General features: G+C 44.7%; 2 protein-coding genes across 14 annotated transcripts in view; one reads left to right on the top strand and one right to left on the bottom strand.

Annotated features, from left to right (window-relative positions):
- Positions 1–4149: 4149 nt before the first annotated feature.
- STBD1 (starch binding domain 1) lies at positions 4150–8866 on the top strand. The gene is made up of 2 exons (XM_043906431.1): positions 4150–4501; positions 7020–8866. The coding sequence occupies exons 1-2, from the start codon at positions 4306–4308 to the stop codon at positions 7838–7840; spliced, it is 1017 nt and encodes a 338-aa protein (XP_043762366.1). The 5' UTR covers positions 4150–4305; the 3' UTR covers positions 7841–8866.
- Positions 8867–11430: 2564 nt separating this feature from the next.
- CCDC158 (coiled-coil domain containing 158) overlaps positions 11431–18342 on the bottom strand; it is a 78985-nt gene continuing 72073 nt past the window's right edge. For 9 of the 13 annotated variants that reach the window (XM_043906417.1, XM_043906416.1, XM_043906425.1 and 6 more), the window contains 3 exons: positions 17243–17401; positions 14102–14201; positions 11431–11630 (listed from right to left, as the gene is read on the bottom strand). In XM_043906417.1, coding sequence (XP_043762352.1) covers positions 11510–11630; positions 14102–14201; positions 17243–17401 — 380 coding nt within the window. In that variant the 3' untranslated portion in view covers positions 11431–11509. Of the gene's footprint in view, positions 11631–14101; positions 14210–17242; positions 17402–18342 lie in introns of all 13 variants that reach the window. The other 4 variants (XM_043906421.1, XM_043906426.1, XM_043906429.1 and 1 more) reach the window with 3 other exon arrangements.

Here is an 18342-nt window from a genome sequence, read left to right as displayed (position 1 = left end):
CAGCTCTGACCCTCTTCTTAAACTATAGACCCCGAGTCCCAATGTCCTGACAGTACCTCAAACTGAGCCTGGCTCAACAAAACTCACCATCTTCCTTCCTCATCCTACTGAATCTGCCATCCTTTTTTCTTTCCATCTTCCTAGGCTTCAAGATCTGTGTAGAAGCAAAGAGCATTATTTTGAAATTGTGTAGTGATAAATACAGTACTGTTAGTGCTGTAAGAATGTTTTTAGAATATGTGGCTGTAGACTTTTAACAAATATGATAGTGAGTGGAATATTTTTTTTAAAACAGCAACACAGAAATCGATGAGTCAACATTTAAGTTTAGGAAATCCAAATAAATAATATTCTCTAAAAATGCTGCAAGATAAACCTAATACAATTCTTTTTACAATGTAAATAGAATTCTGATAAGTTGGGGAGAATTATATTTTTCTTCCTTATATTTTTAATAAATGAAATAGTAATTGATGACAACAATCAACCTTGACTAAGAGCCTTCTATGTATCAGAATTGAATAGCAGACCTTGAAATCTAGGATTTATAGATCTTTTGGAATTTCATTCATTAGCACATTGATAAAAACTAAGTGATGAAGCAGTAGCTGAAGTTATCGGTGAGAAAAAAAAGAGAAATGTTCAGGGATTTTCATATTATTTGTAAAATCACTCTATTGGCTTGAGTTTATAAAATTTAAAAACAGCCTATGTATGACATGTTTCACTTTGACAAAAGGAGATAAAATAATCCTAAATTATTCTACAAAGTTCTATTAAAAATTTGATCTATAATAGTCTTATAAGAAGCAATTAGTAAGAGTCCATAAAGAGTTCAGTTCATTTCAGTCGCTCAGTCGGGTCGGACTCTTTGTGACCCCATGAACTGCAGCACACCAGGCCTCCCTGTCCATCACCAACTCCCGGAGTTTACCCAAACTCATACCCATTGAGTCAGTGATGTCATCCAACCATCTCATCTTCTATCGTCCCCTTCTCCTGCCTTCAATCTTTCCCAGAATCAGGGTCTTTTCCAATGAGTCAGCTCTTCGCATCAGGTGGCCAAAGTATTGCAGTTTCAACTTCAACATCGCTCCTTCCAATGAACACTCCGGACTGATCTCCTTTAGGATGGACTGGTTGGATCTCCTTGCAATCCAAAGGACTCTCAAAAGTCTTCTCCAACACCACAGTTTGAAAGCATCGATTCTTCGGCACTCAGCTTTCTTTGTAATCCAACTCTCACATCCATACATGACTGCTAGAAAAACCATAGCTTTGACTAGATGGTCCTTTGTTGACATGTAATGTCTCTGCTTTTTAATATGGTGTCTAGGTTGGTCATACTTTCCTTCCAAGGAGTGTCTTTTAATTTCATGGCTGCAATCACCATCTGCAGTGATTTTGGAGCCGCCCAAAAAATAAAGTCAGCCACTCTTTCCACTGTTTCCCCATCTATTTGCCATGAAATGATGGGACCGGATGCCCAGTTTTCTGAATGTTGAGCTTTAAGCCAATTTTTTCACTCTCTTCTTTCACTTTCATCAAGAGGCTCTTTAGTTCTTCTTCACTTTCTGCCATAAGGGTGGTGTCATCTGCATATCTGAGGTTATTGATATTTCTCCCGGCAATCTTGATTCCAGCTTGTGCTTCATCCAGCCCAGCATTTCTCATGATGTACTCTGCATATAAGTTAAATAAGCAGGGTGACAATATACAGCCTTGACGTACTCCTTTCCCAATTTGGAACCAGTCTGTTTTTCCATGTCCAGTTCTAACTGTTGCTTCCTGACCTGCATACAGATTTCTCAGTTTTTTCCTGCAGTTTATTGTGATCCACGCGGTCAAAGGTTTTGGCATAGTCAATGAAGCAGAAATAGATATTTTTCTGGAACTTTCTTGCCTTTTTGGTGATCCAGCAGATATTGGCAATTTGATCTCTGTTTCCTCTGCCTTTTCTAAAACCAGTTTGAACATCGGGAAGTTCGCGGTTCACGTATTGCTGAAGCTTGGCTTGGAGAATTTGGGGGGAGGGATGGGTGGCACTTACTTTGGAGAGAAGAATTTTGAAGGTATTTTGAAGAAAGAGTCAGACTTTGCTATTTCCTATTTTGAGAGGGGGTAAAAAAGGAGAAATGTGGTTGCCATTTACCGAGATGAGGAAGTCAGAGCAAGTAGTGGGTCTGGGGGTGTCAGATTTGAGTGAATTGGGTTTGAGATGTCTACTAGCATAGCATCCAGGGGGCTCTCCAGATGGCCCTAGTGGTAAAGAACCCGTCTGCCAGTGCAGGAGGCATAAGAGACACGGGTTCGATCCTGGGTCGGGAATACCCCCTGGAGGAGGGCATGGCTACCCACTCCAGTATTCTTGCCTGGAAAATCCCATGGACAGAGGAGCCTGGTGGGCTACAGTCCATGGGGTGGCAAGGAGTAGGACACAACTGAACGACTTAGCATGCAGCACTAGCGAGGAGCTCGGGTTGGTGCGGCCCCCTCCTCACCTTTCCTCTCCCCTCTCCGTTTTGATGGCAGGGGCTGGGACCTGCGTGCACCAAGGCGCGAGCACCTATAACTACTAGCTGAGTCTCGCTGCCTGTCAGGGGCTGCTATCGGCTTGAGCCTGGGGCGCATTTGTGTGTGTGTGTTTTTTTTTTCCATTTATTTTTATTAGTTGGAGGCTAATTACAATACTGTAGTGGTTTTTGCTATACATTGACATGAATCAGCCATGGATTTACATGTATTCCCCATCCCGATCCCCCCTCCCACCTCCCTCTCCACCCGATTCCTCTGGGTCTTCCGAGCACTTGTCTCATGCATCCCACCTGGGCTGGTGATCTGTTTCACCCTTGATAATATACATGTTTCAATGCTGTTCTCTCAAAACATCCCAACCTCGCCTTCTCCCGCAGAGTCCAAAAGTCTGTTCTGTACATCTGTGTCTCTTTTTCTGTTTTGCATATAGGGCCTGGGGCCCATTTGAATGATCCGTTTTATCAGAGCCACGTGTTAGTAATTATTCCAAGGCGGATGTCTGCCGGCTGTGGCTTTGGCAGTTGGGTGTGAACTTGTGTGAAAAGTGAAAGTCGCTCAGTCCTCTCCTGTTCGACTCTTTGCGACCCCACGGACTGTATAATCCACGGAATTCTCCAGGCCAGAATACTAGAGTGGGTAGCCTTTCCCTTCTCCAGGGTATCTTCCCAAGCCAGGCCTTTCGCGTTGCAGGCAGATTCTTTACCAGCTGAGCCACACCTGTGTAGGCCAAGGAAAAGGCTCACTCTGCAGATACAGACATGGGAACCAATAGCTCGTAGTCGGTGTGTGAAGCCATCAGGTCAGCAGACGTGTGAATTTAGGAAGAAATGTGTACAGCTTAGTTCCGGGATCCGTGTTCTGTATGCATTTGCCTATGCTTACATTAAACACCTGGCACACCGACAGCACTTAACAAAGATGGTTGCAATTTTTTTTTTTTTTTAATTAATAAAGCCATCCGTAGGGGCTGGCCTCTGGGCAGCCTCCCGCCCGGCCAGGATAGCGCGCATTTTGTGACAACCACGCACCCTAAAAGAAATCGGGAAAGAAGAAATGACTGGATGCGGTAGAAGTGACGGGCATATATAGATGGAATGGTGTCAGCCAACCCTTTCCTTTTACAGGTGGGGAGGCGGAGGCTCGGGGAGGTGAAGCGCAGCTAACTGGAGGCGGAATGAAGCTTCCACCGCGCCCGCTGTGCTCTGGGTCTTCCCCACCCCACCCGACCAAGCTGCCTCTCCCATCCTAGCCCCAGCCCGGCTGGTCCGCGACATAATGCAGCCTCTTCCGATTCTAAGTTCCTGGAAACGCCGGCCTCTATGCGGCCGCACTGCTACTGTTTGTGAGGAGATGCCCGGCTCACAGAGCCGGGCTTGACTGCCGCGGGAGCCTGGAGGGAAAGCGGCCGGGCAGGCGCGGGTTTGCGCGCTGAAGCCGCGCGCCCTTGGGTTCTTTGCGCACGCAGGAGGCACTTGGAACTGGGCGCCGGGTGTTCCCAGCCGCCGGCAACTGGCGGGGTCGAAAGGGAGGGAGAAGGAGGGCGCTCGCGGGTCCGCCGGGCCGGAGCCTGGGCTGCAGCCCCGGGGCGGGGAGCGGGGCGGGGCTGGGAAAGTTGAGTCTTAGCGGCGGAGGGTTGGGCTCCGCGCGGCAGCGCCCGCCACCGCGGGGACCGTAAAAGGTTGGAGCGGGCTGGGGAGGTGTGGCTCTTCCTGCCTGACCTGAGCCCCCGTCTCGGTCGCCGTCGTCTCCCGCAGCCGCGGCCTCTCAGTCATGGGCGCCGTCTGGTCCGCCCTGCTGGTAGGAGGGGGTCTGGCCGGAGCGCTTTTCGTTTGGCTGCTTCGGGACACGGGAAAGGAGGGGAATGCGGAGCAGAGGAAGGACGCCCCCCCAAGGGAGGCTGAGGCTCCGGGAGGAGATCAGGGCGGTGGCGGCGGCGGACTGAGCCCCGGACCTTCTGCCAAACCAGGTATTCTTCCTCCCTGTGTCTCCTGGGCAGATCTGCCAGGGGGGCTTTTAAGTTCCTCGGGGGAGCGGGAGGGATCCACCTGGAGCTTTCCTAGCAGTCCTTTCCCGGGGACCAGCTTCCTCTAGCCGGAACGCGACCCTCGCCGCGATGGGCATTTCCCCTGGCTGCTGCGCACGCCCCCGGCGGTGTGCTCGCCCCCGCCGATGCCCAGACTGTTCGTCAAGGGGCGCGCCCCGCCGAGTCGCTGCCCTTGGCGCTTGCCCTGCTCCTCGGGCGGGGATGGGCTCCTCCGCTTGCTGGCGCTTGGTGCAGTGCAGGCAGCTGCAGTGGCGGCGCCCCTTCCGGGCCTTCGGAAAGGGGTGCTTAGGTTAAGAGATCCTCCCACCCTCCCGCGTCTGTCCGAGCTGGGACACTGTCTCATCTCAGTCCCAATCCCATAGCCTCATATCCTCCTATCCCTCACCCCAGGGAAGAGCCGCGTTTGGGAACACCGGAGCAATGACCACCCCCTGCTCTCTGGACGCCTCTGTCAGGGAGGCAAAGTTCAGGCTGGAGGCTGGCCATGAAGGCCTCGGCTAAAACCCTGGGGCGGCTCCCTGGCAGCCGATTTCGGAGCTGTCGGCCCTCCCCCATGCTCACCGGAGCAGGGCTCTGTTGTCTAAAACCCCAGGGAAGAGGCACACTTGGTAGCGGCCCCAAGTCCGAGGAACAGAACTGACATCTAGGTTTAGACGTCTGCGCTTTAGACCCCGTGTGCTGGGCAAATAAGGGACTCGGCAGAAAAACTTACCTTCCAGCGCCCTCCCTTGGCAAGCTGCCCATCCCTGGATTCCAGCCTAGTGAAAATGACATCTTTATTTGTAAACTTTATTTTTAGTGGAGTGGTGTTCATGTGTAGCCACTTGATAAATCTGCTCCTCTGTCCTGCAGAGAGCTCGTTGGTGGTCTTTTCCCTGAAAGCCAGCCTCCTGTTTCAGGTGGAGAGATGGGGAATTCAAAGTAATTTTTGTTTATGCTTCACTTCCAACCCCACCATTAAAAGGAGACAATTAAACAACATCGCCGTCTTCCCACTCCCATCCCCCTCTCAATCCCCTTCTATACTGACTGAATGGCTCTGGAGACCTTGCAGGGAGCTATTTGGACTATCAATGAGGTGGCCAAGAAGTAAGCTGAGTTTTCGGTTAAAGTGTTTGTCCCTCAGTCGTGTCCGACTCTTTGTGACACGCATGGACTGCAGCCAGCCAGGCTTCTCTGTCCATGGGATTTCCTAGGCAAGAATACTGGAGTGGGTTGCCATTTCCTTCTCCAGGGGATCTTCCCAACCCAGGGATTGAACCTGGGTCTACCACATTGCTGGAGAAGGCAATGGCAACCCACTCCAGTACTCTTGCCTGGAAAATCCCATGGATGGAGGAGCCTGGTAGGCTACAGTCCATGGGGTCTGGAAGAGTCGGACATGACTGAGCACCTTCACTTTCACTTTTCACTTTCATGCATTGGAGAAGGAAATGGCAACCCACTCCAGTGTTTTTGCCTGGAGAATCCCAGGGACAGAGGAGCCTGGTGGGCTGCCATCTATGGGGTCGCACAGAGTCAAGACACGACTGAAGTGACTTAGCAGCAGCAGCAGCAGTTACCACATTGCAGGCAGATTCTTCACCTTCTGAGCCACCAGGGAAGTTACTTTAATTAACTAAATAGCCTGTGTTTTGTTGAAGAGGCTCCCAATGCACATGGAGTTGGCAAGGAGAATCCAGCCCTGTCCCCCCACCCCACCCCCCCTTGCCCAGGGATGCACTGCTGTCCTTCATATTCTACCCCACTGACAGCTTCTGCTGGCCTGTCCACACCGTGACCACCAATGCCTGACCCACACACAGTTCCTGGGACGGAAGGTGTGCTCTTCTGGTTTGCAGGGTAACTGTGTAGCTTTTTGTCACCCAGGCTGGACAGCATTTTTGATGATAGGAGCCAAACAACTTGACTTGATTGCATGCCAGGATGGCCTGCACTGCGGAGATCCAGGACCATGACAGGGTTACACGTCCGCCTCTACAGCTTGCCACCTTGTTGACACTCTTGTGCTGGCGTCCTGGCGCTCCTGGATATGCCTGTTATTATTGGATGTGCTTTGCTTAGTTGCTCAGTCATGTCTGATTCTTTGTGACCCCAGTGGACTGTAGCCTGCCAGGTTCCTCTGTCCAAGGGATTCTCCAGGCAAGAATACTGGAGTGGGTTGCCATGCCCTCCTCCAGATCTTCCTCACCCAGGGATTGAACCTGGGTCTCCTGCATTGCAGGCAGATTCTTTTATCTGAGCCACCAGGGAAGCCCCTTATTATTGGATATGTGTGTTCTTAGAGCACAGTGTTAGGAACGCACCAGGTAACTAAGTACTTGATTTTGTGAACTGCAGATAGATTAGTAGTGGAGTCTTTAATAACTAAACCTATTTCCTCAACCTAACTTATTGAACTGCCCAAACACTATTACATTTTTCCTTTTGTTTTTTTAAGAGCATCTTCAAGAAAGCAATGGATGTTTGGTTTCTGAGACCAAAGGTCCCGGTGACCTGCCCGGAGCAGCATGGAGACAGCAGAGTCCTTCTGGAGAAGCTGGTAACCCTGATAGTTCAAGAGCACATGTTCCCTCTGGCCCGTTTCCTGACACAGAATCTCTAACTACCTCTGAGACTGGTAACTCTAGAAGTTACTCTGACGTTTCAAGACACGGAGGCCTTGGATCTCCTATGGGAGAACGGGGATTGCAAAAAGGCCCAGAGACACCTTCCAAAGCAGTTCCATGTTTGGCAGAGAAGTTTCCCTCTAGCAACCTGCTCCTGGGCAGAGGGAAAGAAGTGAACCCTGCACAGCTGGACTGTCAGACCCGGGCTGACCACGAGGACTGGGAGATGGTGTCCCGGCACTCATCCTGGGGAGATGCTGGTTTGGGTGACGATCTTGGTTCTCCAGTGTTAAGCGCTAAGCAGGGAAAGAATTGGGAGAGAAGCATGCTGGTGGAAGCAAAAGGTCAGAAAGAGTGTCATCAGGTTAGTGTCAGGTTCCAGGTCCATTATATCACAAGTGCTGGCGTGCAGTTCATCGCTGTAACTGGAGACCACGAGAGTCTTGGGAGATGGAACGCTTACATCCCGCTCCAGTGTAACAGGGATGGGTTCTGGTCTCGGTCTGTGTCCCTGCCGGCAGACACGGTGGTGGAGTGGAAGTTTGTGGTGGTAGAGAACGGAGAAGTTGCTCGTTGGGAAGAATGCAGCAATAGATTCTTAGAGACTGGTCATGAGGATAAAGTGGTTCACAGGTGGTGGGGGATTCACTGAATCGCTTTGACAAGCAGCCAAGAGGCTATGGGAGAGCATGCAAGGGGCTAAGGTCATGGAGCACCCGGAATAGTTTAAAATAAAGGAAGTGTAACTTCAAATCTAACTCCTCAGACTTGTTTCAAATTTGCTAGTGGCTTTTGTCTAATGTGTAGATAGCGCTTCCAGAGAGCATGGCATTTCCTGTGGCATTGCTGGATGGATTTATGCTGACCCATCATTACTCTAGGGCGTGGTCGTCTTGGGGAGTGGCTTGGCTAAGTGCGCAGTGGTCAGGGAGCACGGAAACCAACTAACTGCGCAGGGTTTAGACTTGAGCCTTTCAGTGATTCTTAGACCAGGGGAGTAAAACAAGCCTTATTCAAAAAGAGCAGATTTCCTACTGGCGCAGCTGGAGAAATGCTCTCTTACACATTTTATGTTTAAAAATCATTAGCACCATATGGAACTGTGATGAGAAAATATCTGGTCACTAGATGTGATTAGCCAGGATATGAAGCATCGCGTTAAGACTTCCCAATTTTTTTTTTTTTTCTCGCTTGATTTTACTTGCCATGTATGGTTTGAAAGTAGCAAGTATGTTTTTGCCTTAATGATCAAAGGCCGGTGTAGAAGCAGGGGCCTAATCAGAGTCTGTTACTGGGAGCAGTCCAAGAGGAAAGAGAACAGGAAGGGAGTTATGGTGGATGCTGAGCAAGGTGGCCCGTGTGATACCTCTTAGAGGGCTGGGGGCTACGGCACAGCCCACTGGAGGGTGGGACACCCCATCATCTCCTGGAAGGGCCTTTGGAGGACCATCTTGCCCCACTGCTGCTCGTCTCACAGCAGATTTGGGCTCACAGACGGATGGTCCCACAACAATCATTTCACTGTCTTCCCTCTTCATGTCAGTGACAATCTTGGGTAACAAAACTGTAACAGCAGAGTGATACAGAAATATATCTTTGCCCTGGGAAGAAACAACCTTTTAAACTTTGCCATTATAACTGAAAAAAAAAATAATAAAACCTGAGTTTAGTATCTTTATTAAATGTCTGAATTATTTGTATAAGTCTTAGTACCATAACCGCTTAGATGTAAAATAAAATACTAATATTTTTCTTCACTAATGACACAGAAAAAAGGGCAAACATCAAGAGGCATATAGACTGTTCTCTTCCCTTTAAAGTTTTATAATATTTCTTTTAAAACTTTGGCTTTGTTTGGGAGGATATTATACTTGAAAATACTATGTTAAAACAACTTTTTATTAAGTGTAATATTTATTGGCAAAACAACATTTAATCCTGGATGGTCCTTGCTAAAAAGAGCATAAACTCAACTGAAAATAGTGTTAGAAAGTGCTTTAGTAACTTTTTTGGGGGGCTCAGAATACTTTTGCTTTAATTCACATATATAAATATATATATTTTTTCCTTTTTTTACAAACTTCATAATGGAATTTTATATTCCTTCCAGTCAGGTCTTCAGAAGACACTGACTTTTACTACACAGAATACCCAAGCATTTCTATTAGGTCAAGTTAAAGGTAGAACAATTTATAGTAAAAACCTGTTGAGAGTTCTGTCACTAGTGATTTTATCATTATCTGATGAAGTAAAAATCTTTCAGTAAAGCCAGTTGATTTAAGGGATACATAGTAATACTAAATTTTACACTTTTGAAACTCACGTAAAATCAGATGTGCTAAAAAAAAAAAAAAAAAAAAAATCAGATGTGCTTAGAGGGAGAAGTGGGAGGACGTCTGTCCTACTCAGCTTGGCACCCGCACTTGCTAGGCGGAGCGTCACCTGCGGTCACAGGCCCCAGGGCGCCTGCTCCCCGCTCACTCAACAGCAGTGGGCGCTCCTGGCTGCAGGGCCGCTTTCCCTGCAGATCGGCAGCCAGGCCCTGTCCTCGGCTCCTCTGTCCCCAGGACCTCCCTCTTCTCTGGGCCCAGTCCGTGGAAAGGGAAATAAAAGACTCCACTAAAACTCGGGGCCAGAAGGTGCCACATACGGCTGCGTGTCCCTGGCTTAGTGAGAGCCGGTCAGGTGGCCCCACGCAGACGGGAGCCCGGGGACGGGGGTTTGCTGGGAACAGAGCCATCCGCAGGGCCGCCTGTACTAGGGAAGGGGAACGCGGGCTGGCTTCTATAAATTGTCTGTTGTCTCTGTATCTGTTTTTGTATCTGTTCTGGTCTTCTTTCATTGGGTTCCCATCCTGTAGTATAATAAATACATTTGGTCTTTGTTCCTGACAATTTCCCGAGAGATGGTGGTGTCTTCTGTTATTCATTCTGAGGCCCCTTAGACCATGCCTGAGTTTCCGCTAGTGAGGTGACTTAGGTGGGGCCCCTAGACAGCCTCGGGTCAGGGCTGGCCACCAGCAAGACCAAGTGGGATCGCAGGCTTGCCACTTCCAGCCCCACACACCAGTCTGCAGGCTGGGGAGGGGGCTGGAGATGAGGCTCTGGAGACACTCTTGAATGAGGGCACTTAATGAGCTTCTGGGTGGGAGGATCCATCAAGGGGCTGGGAGCCCTGAGGGGGTGCGGAGGTGCCTTGGTCTGTGCGCCTGTCGTTGGCCTGTTCCTGAGTTACACCCTTTATAATAAACCATAATAGTTAAGTAAAGCACTTTCCTGACTTCTATGATCAGTTCTAGCAAATTACTGAAACTTTAGAGGGGGATGTGGGAACTCCCCAATTTATAACCAGTCAAAAACTACAGGTGGCCCAGGACTTGGGTTGTTGTTGGTTAGTCGCTGTGTTCAACTCTTTCGCAACCCCATGGACTGTAGCCCACCAGGGTCCTCTGTCCATGGGATTTCCCAGGCAAGAATACTGGAGTGGGTTGCCACTTCTTTCTCCAGGGGATCGTCCTGACCCAGGGATCGAACTCCCATTTCCTGCACTGGCAGGCGGATTCTTTATTGCTGGGCCACCTGGGAAGCCCTAGTCTTGAGGGACTGGGCTGTTAAGTCTGTAGAACTGGACACTAACTCTAGGTAGGTAGTGTCAGAATTGAATTGACTCAAGGATGCCCAGTTGGTGTCCACAGAGAACTGGGTATTGGTGTTGGAAAATATTTCACATACAAACCCCACTCATTTATGAAACACTACTTAGGGCAGACTGAATTCATTTGATCTACAGAAGTTACCCACTGGCTGAAGAATAGTGAGCCTTTTTTCTCTTTCCTTCTAGGTATTAATATGCAAAAAGAGAAACTTCTCCAAAAGTTTTGATTACAGGCCCCAGTATTCTGTTCTGTGATAACACTCACTGATATTGACAGAACACCGAGTTCACGGTCACAGAAGGAATCTGGCCAAGGCCTTGGAGTTTGTCCTTCTGTCTGGGCATTACACCCCATCTTTTACTTTCATGTAAAAATAAACTTTTAAGCTGAAAAAAAAAAAAAAAGACTATTGCCTTAGCACCTGTAAGATAACAATTAAAAAAAAAAAACAAAACGCAATTATTCCAACACACTGGTATTAGCATGAAATGATACCTGTAAGGTAAGTTCACATCTAGGTAGTACTGCTTTAAGTTTTACTAAGAGAGCATTCAAGAATAGTTTATTTCAAAATAGAGCTTACAGGACAGGATAGGATATCTTTTATTAAATTTTCACATAAAAAGAAAAAAGTACACAGGGCATTAATTATAAGTAACACCACAATTAATTGGGCATCATCTCTCTGTAAAGAATAGGCAAGCAATGTATCACTTTAGTAACATTTTTTCCTGGTCTTTCACTTTCTGTATTCTCTTTTCTTGATTTCTGATCATTGAAGACATTGCTGAAAATGTTGATAAAACAAGGTTAGAAAAGCAACATATACTCAGGTTAAACACATACTTCTATTATGTATTTCTTCAAAGGTCAGCTTGCTACCATAGAATAGATATGCTGAGCTCAAAAAGTTCTTAAAAAGTGCAAAGTAGCATATTTTTTAAAAAGACTTTAATTATGAAACAGAGCTGAGAGTAAATCTTTGCTCTTTTAGTTGTTTTCAATGAACAAGATAGGGAATTCCCTGATGGTCCAGTGGTTAGGATGCTGCGCTTTCACTGCCAAGGGTATGGGTTCAATTCCTGGTCAGGGAAGCAGCACTGTGTGGCCAAATAAATAATTAAATAACATGATAGTTATTGTTACAGAAGTAATACATCCTGTTGCTGCTGCTAAGTCACTTCAGTCCTGTCCGACTCTGTGCGACCCCATAGACGGCACCCCACCAGGCTCCCCGTCCCTGGGATTCTCCAGGCAAGAACACTGGAGTGGGTTGCCATTTCCTTCTCCAATGCATGAAAGTGAAAAGTGAAAGTGAAGTCACTCAGTCATGTCCGACTCTTAGCGACCCCATGGACTGCAGCCTACTAGGTTCCTCCACCCATGGGATTTTCCAGGCAAGAGCACTGGAGTGGGTTGCCATTTCCTTATCCAAGTAATACATACTAATTGCAGATAATTTGAACACCTCAGAAGGGTACACAGAGAGATAAAAATCATTCTTTGTTTTTATTCCTCCAGTGTATTGAACCTCCTCCTCCCTAGGTCATCACTATAAACATTTCAGTGAATATCTTCACAAGTACATACACACACACAGAGTTTTCTTTACAAAAATGGAAATGTGGTATAAATTGTTCTGCAGCTTGCTTTCATTCACTTAAAATGTCAGTATCTTTCCAATTCAGCTCATGTTTTGTTATGACAGCACAGTATTACATCATGTGGATGTACCAACATGTTAATAAATAAACTTTCTAAAGTTGCTTCCTTATTTTTGTTTATAAACAATGCTATAGGAAATACTTCTGTAAATAGATTTTTGTATGTGCAATTTTTCTTGCAGAATAAATTGCTAGAAGTGGAATTTCTGGGTCAGAGAATACATGTACTTTAAATTTTGATAAATGTTCCCCACATTCTCTCCAAAATATCTGTTTCATAATTTCCAAGAGACATTTCATCCAGACAATGCACCCAATAACAAGATTAAGAAAAAATTGTTTAAACAAATATGACATGTTTTCCAATTGGATTATTACATGGTAGAATCAGTCAGATAAAGTCAGAAATATAAGTCAAAATGTGAATAAAAATAGGGCCAATAAGATAATGAATCTTCCTCTAAAAAGTTATGATAAACTTAAATGTTTTTCTTTATGTTTATATACACAGACATCTGGAGTTATCAGAAAGAATTTGTTGATTTTCTTTAGTAAAAATTTAACTTTTAATACATTAAAAATGTGTATTTTGGAGTCAGAAATTGCAGAGATCAATTCCCAGCTCCACTACTCATTGTGTGACTGAGAACTTACTGACTGACTGTGATCTTCAGCTTCCTCATTACCAAATGACAAGATACCAGCACGCACCTCCCAGTGTTGTGAAGCTCACAAGCAAGACACTGCATACAGGGCCTGGCACACAGCTGATAATTGCTCAATAAATGCTAATAACAACTATTATTAATAATAAGGTTAAATTTATTTTTAAATGATTTATTTTTTGAAAGTTAATATCTTCCATCTGGCAAGATTGTATTATTTTCTAGAGATGGAAAGATGAAATAAGAATAACATGTATACTCCAAAATTAATTTCTCTCTAAGTCTCCTGGATTCATGGATTTATGTCAGGAAATCATAAAACATGATAGCCTCCTGAATTCATGGGAACATCTACTTAGAATTCACATCCCAAAAGTTGTCTATCATCTGTAGAATACAACAATTTCTTGTTCAAATAGCTCTAGTTTATGTAGGCATACATAAGTCCATGTTTAGACATAGTTTATCTTTTTATTTAGTGATTCATTGGGTGGCAGTCTGCCCATAGTAATTTAAATCTTCTATAAGGCTAAATTCTATTGTTTTGTTTTCTGGCTATTAACTGCCACCTCATGCTGGCTACTGTCATACAAATGTTCATCTACAGACCTAAAAGGACAAGAAAGACAGTCTATGGGAAAGTGTGATGTGAACTCAGCCACTCGGAACATGTGTCCTGCCGAAGGCTGGTCAGCAATATTATCATCCCTATTAGATGAAAGAAGAAAGGAGGGCTAAAGCGACCTGCCCAAGGGCACACTGTTAATCCAGGCATTAGTCATGGTGAAGACTCTTATGTTCTGACTGAGGTTCCTGAATTGCCTGTTGTGTATCCTTCTCAGTGGATCTACAGGTAAGAGGCTTAACCTGCAAGGAAGGCTGAGTATTCTTTTGAGCTAGGATGATCTCTCCAAAAGCATGCACCGTACCTTGGTTCTTCATCTGTAAATCTTCTACCAGAGTTTGCAAGCTTTCCAGTCTTGTTTGGAGCTTCCTGCATGTCTTTCCGGTTGTTTCTATTGGCTGAGACTGTGAAGCTATTAGAAAATTGCTTAGATGTGATATTAAAAGTCTATTTGATATTTCATTTTAGAAATCTTCCACTTAGGGGTTAAACAACCTTTCTTTTAAAATAATGGAAGCTTTAAACCACTATTTTAAAATAAAGAAATATTGTATCCAAATATTGCAATACTAGCTTATATGATTTTGTTTCAAACCAATCTGATTTACTAGTTTGTAACCACACAGCATTAAGTGGGATGAGTGGGAAAAACACTTCAAGTTTAATGATACGTCCTACATTTTAAATGACAGCTTTTCATTCCAAACCTGTGTAGTTCCAGTAACTTAGTGTTTGGAAGATTGAGATTTAATACTGGTGCTGGAAACATTTTTGAATGTGTGAGGCCAAGTGCCCATTTCAGCTGTCACCTGAATGAGGACAGTATTATATTGCAAGAGCAGTATGGACGCTGACACGGCCACAAGGAACCTAGAATAAATGTGGCAGCAGCAACTGAGGAGGTGCTAGAAGCCTGTGAATTATTCTCAAATAAGTACGCTATGCTTTGTCAACCTCCAAAAAACACTGGCTGTCAATCACAAGATTTTAATTTCGAGCTTAGTCTCTGACTTGTTGTATAATCTTGAAAAATTTTGATACCTCATTTTCCTATCAAGAAAACACCCTTTTACTTTTTAAAGATGATTTTAAAGGCAACCATCTAGAAATTATTTTTGTTCGAGAGAATAAAACATAATTTCTCATTGAGAGATTTTTAACGTAAATATAATGTAAAACATGTTTGACAAATATCTGACAACAGGGAACAAAAAAGAAAATGCCATGCTATTGAAAGTCAAAGTGAAAGTTGCTCAGTCGTGTCCGACTCTTTGCGAGCCCGTGGACTATACAGTCCATGGAATTCCCTAGGCCAGAATACTAGAGTGGGTAGCCATTCCCTTCTTCAGGGGATCTTCCATTATGTAGCCACAAACTAATAATGAGGTGACCAGCAGCACTGTTCTACTCCTGCAATAATCACTGTTGTCATCATGATGTAATTGGGCTTCCCTGGTGGCTCAGAGGGTAAAGAATCTGCCTGTAATGCGCGAGACCTGGGTTCGACCCCGGGGTTGGGAAGATCCCCTGGAGGACGGCATGGCTCCTCACTCCGGTGTTCTTGCCTGGAGAACCCCACGGACAGGGGAGCCTGGCGGGCTGCAGGCTGTGCTGTGCGGTGCTCACTCGCTCAGCTGCGTCCGACTCTTTGGGACCCCATGATGGACTGCAGCCCGCCAGGCTCCCCTGTCCATGGGGTTCTCCAGGCAAGAATACTGGAGTGGGTTGCCATGCCTTCTCCAGGCTGCAGTCTATGGGGCCGCAGAGAGCTGGACAAGACTGACCAACTAAGCACAGCACATTTTTTAAAAAAAATTAAAGAACTTAGGAGTGTAAGAGATGAAGGAGGACCCAAATGCAGAAAAAGATGACAAAAAAAGAAAATGTGCTAAAAGCTATGATTAAGTCCTGATTTTTTTTTTTTTTTACGGATCTAAAAATATGTTAGGCATAGAATTTCAAAAGACCAGGAACTGACTTAACAATGATACAACAACTTGGCTAATTTACCTCTTATCAAAGAGAATGATACCAGAGAGCACTGACGTCATATATGATGAAAAACATTTCAAGCGCAATTCAGCATTTATATATATTTAATGTCCACTTTCATTTTTTCAGGCTTATTCTAAAGTAAATCATTTTTTTTCACTTGTCTTTATTAATAATAAATGAACGCAAAATTTTAAAAAATGAGGACATTTTGGTAAGTCTGTATAACAGATACTTGCACTTACAGAGACAGAAAGCAGACATAATTTGAAGCACAAGCTGGAATCAAGATTACCGGGAGAAATATCAATAACCTCAGATATGCAGACGACACCACCCTTATGGCAGAAAGTGAAGAAGAACTAAAGAGCCTCTTGATGAAAGTGAAAGAGGAGAGTGAAAAAGTTGGCTTAAAGCTCAATATTTAGAAAACTAAGATCATGGCATCCAGTCCCATCACTTCATGGCAAATAGATGGGGAAACAGTAGAAACAGTGGCAGACTGTATTTTTCTGGGCTCCAAAATCACTGCAGATGGTGATTGCAGCCATGAAGTTAAAAGACGCTTACTCCTTGGAAGGAAAGTTATGACCAACCTAGAAAGCATATTAAAAAGCAGAGACATTACTTTGTCAACAAAGGTCCATCTATGGTTTTTCCAGTGGTCATGTATGGATGTGAGAGTTGGACTATAAAGAAAGCTGAGTGCTAAAGAACTGATGCTTTTGAACCATGGTGGAGAAGATTCTTGAGAGTCCCTTGGACTGCAAGGAGATCCAACCAGTTCATCCTAAAGGAGATCAGTCCTGGGTGTTCATTGGAAGGACGGATGTTGAAGCTGAAACTCCAATACTTTGGCCACTTGATGCAAAGAACTGACTCATTGGAAAAGACCCTGATGCTGGGAAAGATTGAGGGCAGGAGAAGAAGGGGACGACAGAGGATGAGACAGTTGGATGGCATCACCGATTCGATGGACGTGAGTTTGGGTGAACACTGGGAGTTGGTGATGGACAGGGAGGCCTGGTGTGCTGCAGTTCATGGGGTCACAAAGAGTCGGACATGACTGAGCGACTGAACTGAACTGAAATAAGAAAAGTCATTCATCTCAGCATTTACAAGAAGACCCAAAATCTTATAATAAAATAGAGAAAAAGATAATATTATGTCAGAGAAAGAGATAATATTTACCTATAATATCTATGTTTATATACTAAGGTGTGCATTAATAATTATTCTATTTAACTAAGACAAATAAATAAATAAGACCCACTTAAAGACACACCCACCACATAGCACCAATTGGAGTGTACGTATAAGAACACCATGTGAAACTTTATTAAATCCAATTATGAAAAAAAAATTAAAAAATAAATCCAATTATGGAAAAGAACTTTTAAATCACAGAGTAGGAAAACAATTAATCTCATCAGTGATATCAGGTCATTCTTACCTTTAACAGAATCAGGTGAATGAACAGGTTTGGTAGATCTATATTGTGGTGAGGAACCTATGGAATCCTCAACCGAACTAGTTAGGAGTGAGTGAACTGGAGACTTCTTAGGAGAAGAATGCAATGAACGGGAAGCTGAATTTTTCACAGATGGACTTCCTAAAATTTTATAAGAACAAAAGTAAAAGGACAGAATTATTTAAAAATAGTATGCTACACCTCTCAAAAAATCAAACTCTCATGAGAAAATTTTTCCAATCATGTGGGTTGGGTGTGTTCTGGTAAAACCCAAGACTTTGAATTGGAACTGAAATGGGGTACATCCTAGGAATAAGGAACTGAGCCTGCCCTTGTGGGTCCTGAGGTCTATCTTCAAATTATCTTAATTCCTGATTGGATTAAATTGATCTGGGATTGCTGGTATGGTTGAGTACCAGAGGCAAGCATGAATTTTCTCTGGAAGAAGGCAATCTTATTCTAAGTCTGAAACAGTTTTTCGTATATGTTTGTATATGTTTGTCATACAATAAAAATAACCAAGCATATGAGGAGACCCCCTTCATGGATCACAGCATTGTTATAGCAAAGGGGCTTGTCTAACTCAGTGAAGCTGTGAGCCAAGCCGTGCAAGCCACCCAAGACGGATGGGTCATAGTGAGAGTTCTGACAAACATGGTCCACTGGAGAAGGAAATGGCAAACCACTCCAGTATTCTTGCCATGAGAACCCCATGAACAGTATGAAAAGACAAAAAGATAAGACACCAGAAGATGAACCCCTCAGGTTTGAAGGTGTCCAATATGCTACTGGGGAAGAGAAGAGGGCAATTACTAATAGCTCCAGAAAGAATGAAGTGGCTGGGCCAAAGTGGAAATGATGCTCAATTGCAGATGTGTCTGGTGATGGAAGTACAATCTGATGCCATAGAGAACAATATCTCAAAGGAACCTGGAGTGTTAGGTCCATGAATCAAGGTAAATTGAACATGGTGAAGCAGGGGATGTCAAGAGTGAACACTGACATTTTAGGAATCAGTGAACTAAAATGGACTGGAATGGGCAAATTTAACTCAGATGACCAATGTATCTACTACTGTGGGC

This window comes from Cervus elaphus, chromosome 6, assembly GCF_910594005.1.
Source record: "Cervus elaphus chromosome 6, mCerEla1.1, whole genome shotgun sequence".
NCBI classification, from domain to species: domain Eukaryota; kingdom Metazoa; phylum Chordata; class Mammalia; order Artiodactyla; family Cervidae; genus Cervus; species Cervus elaphus.
This window is presented reverse-complemented; position numbering and strand designations above follow the sequence as displayed.

Coding starts and splice junctions, on each gene's coding strand:
- STBD1 (XM_043906431.1), top strand. CDS start 4,306: ATGGGCGCCGTCTGGTCCGCCCTGCTGGTAGGAGGGGGTCTGGCCGGA. Junction 4,502..7,019: donor CGGACCTTCTGCCAAACCAG/GTATTCTTCCTC, acceptor TGTTTTTTTAAG/AGCATCTTCAAGAAAGCAAT.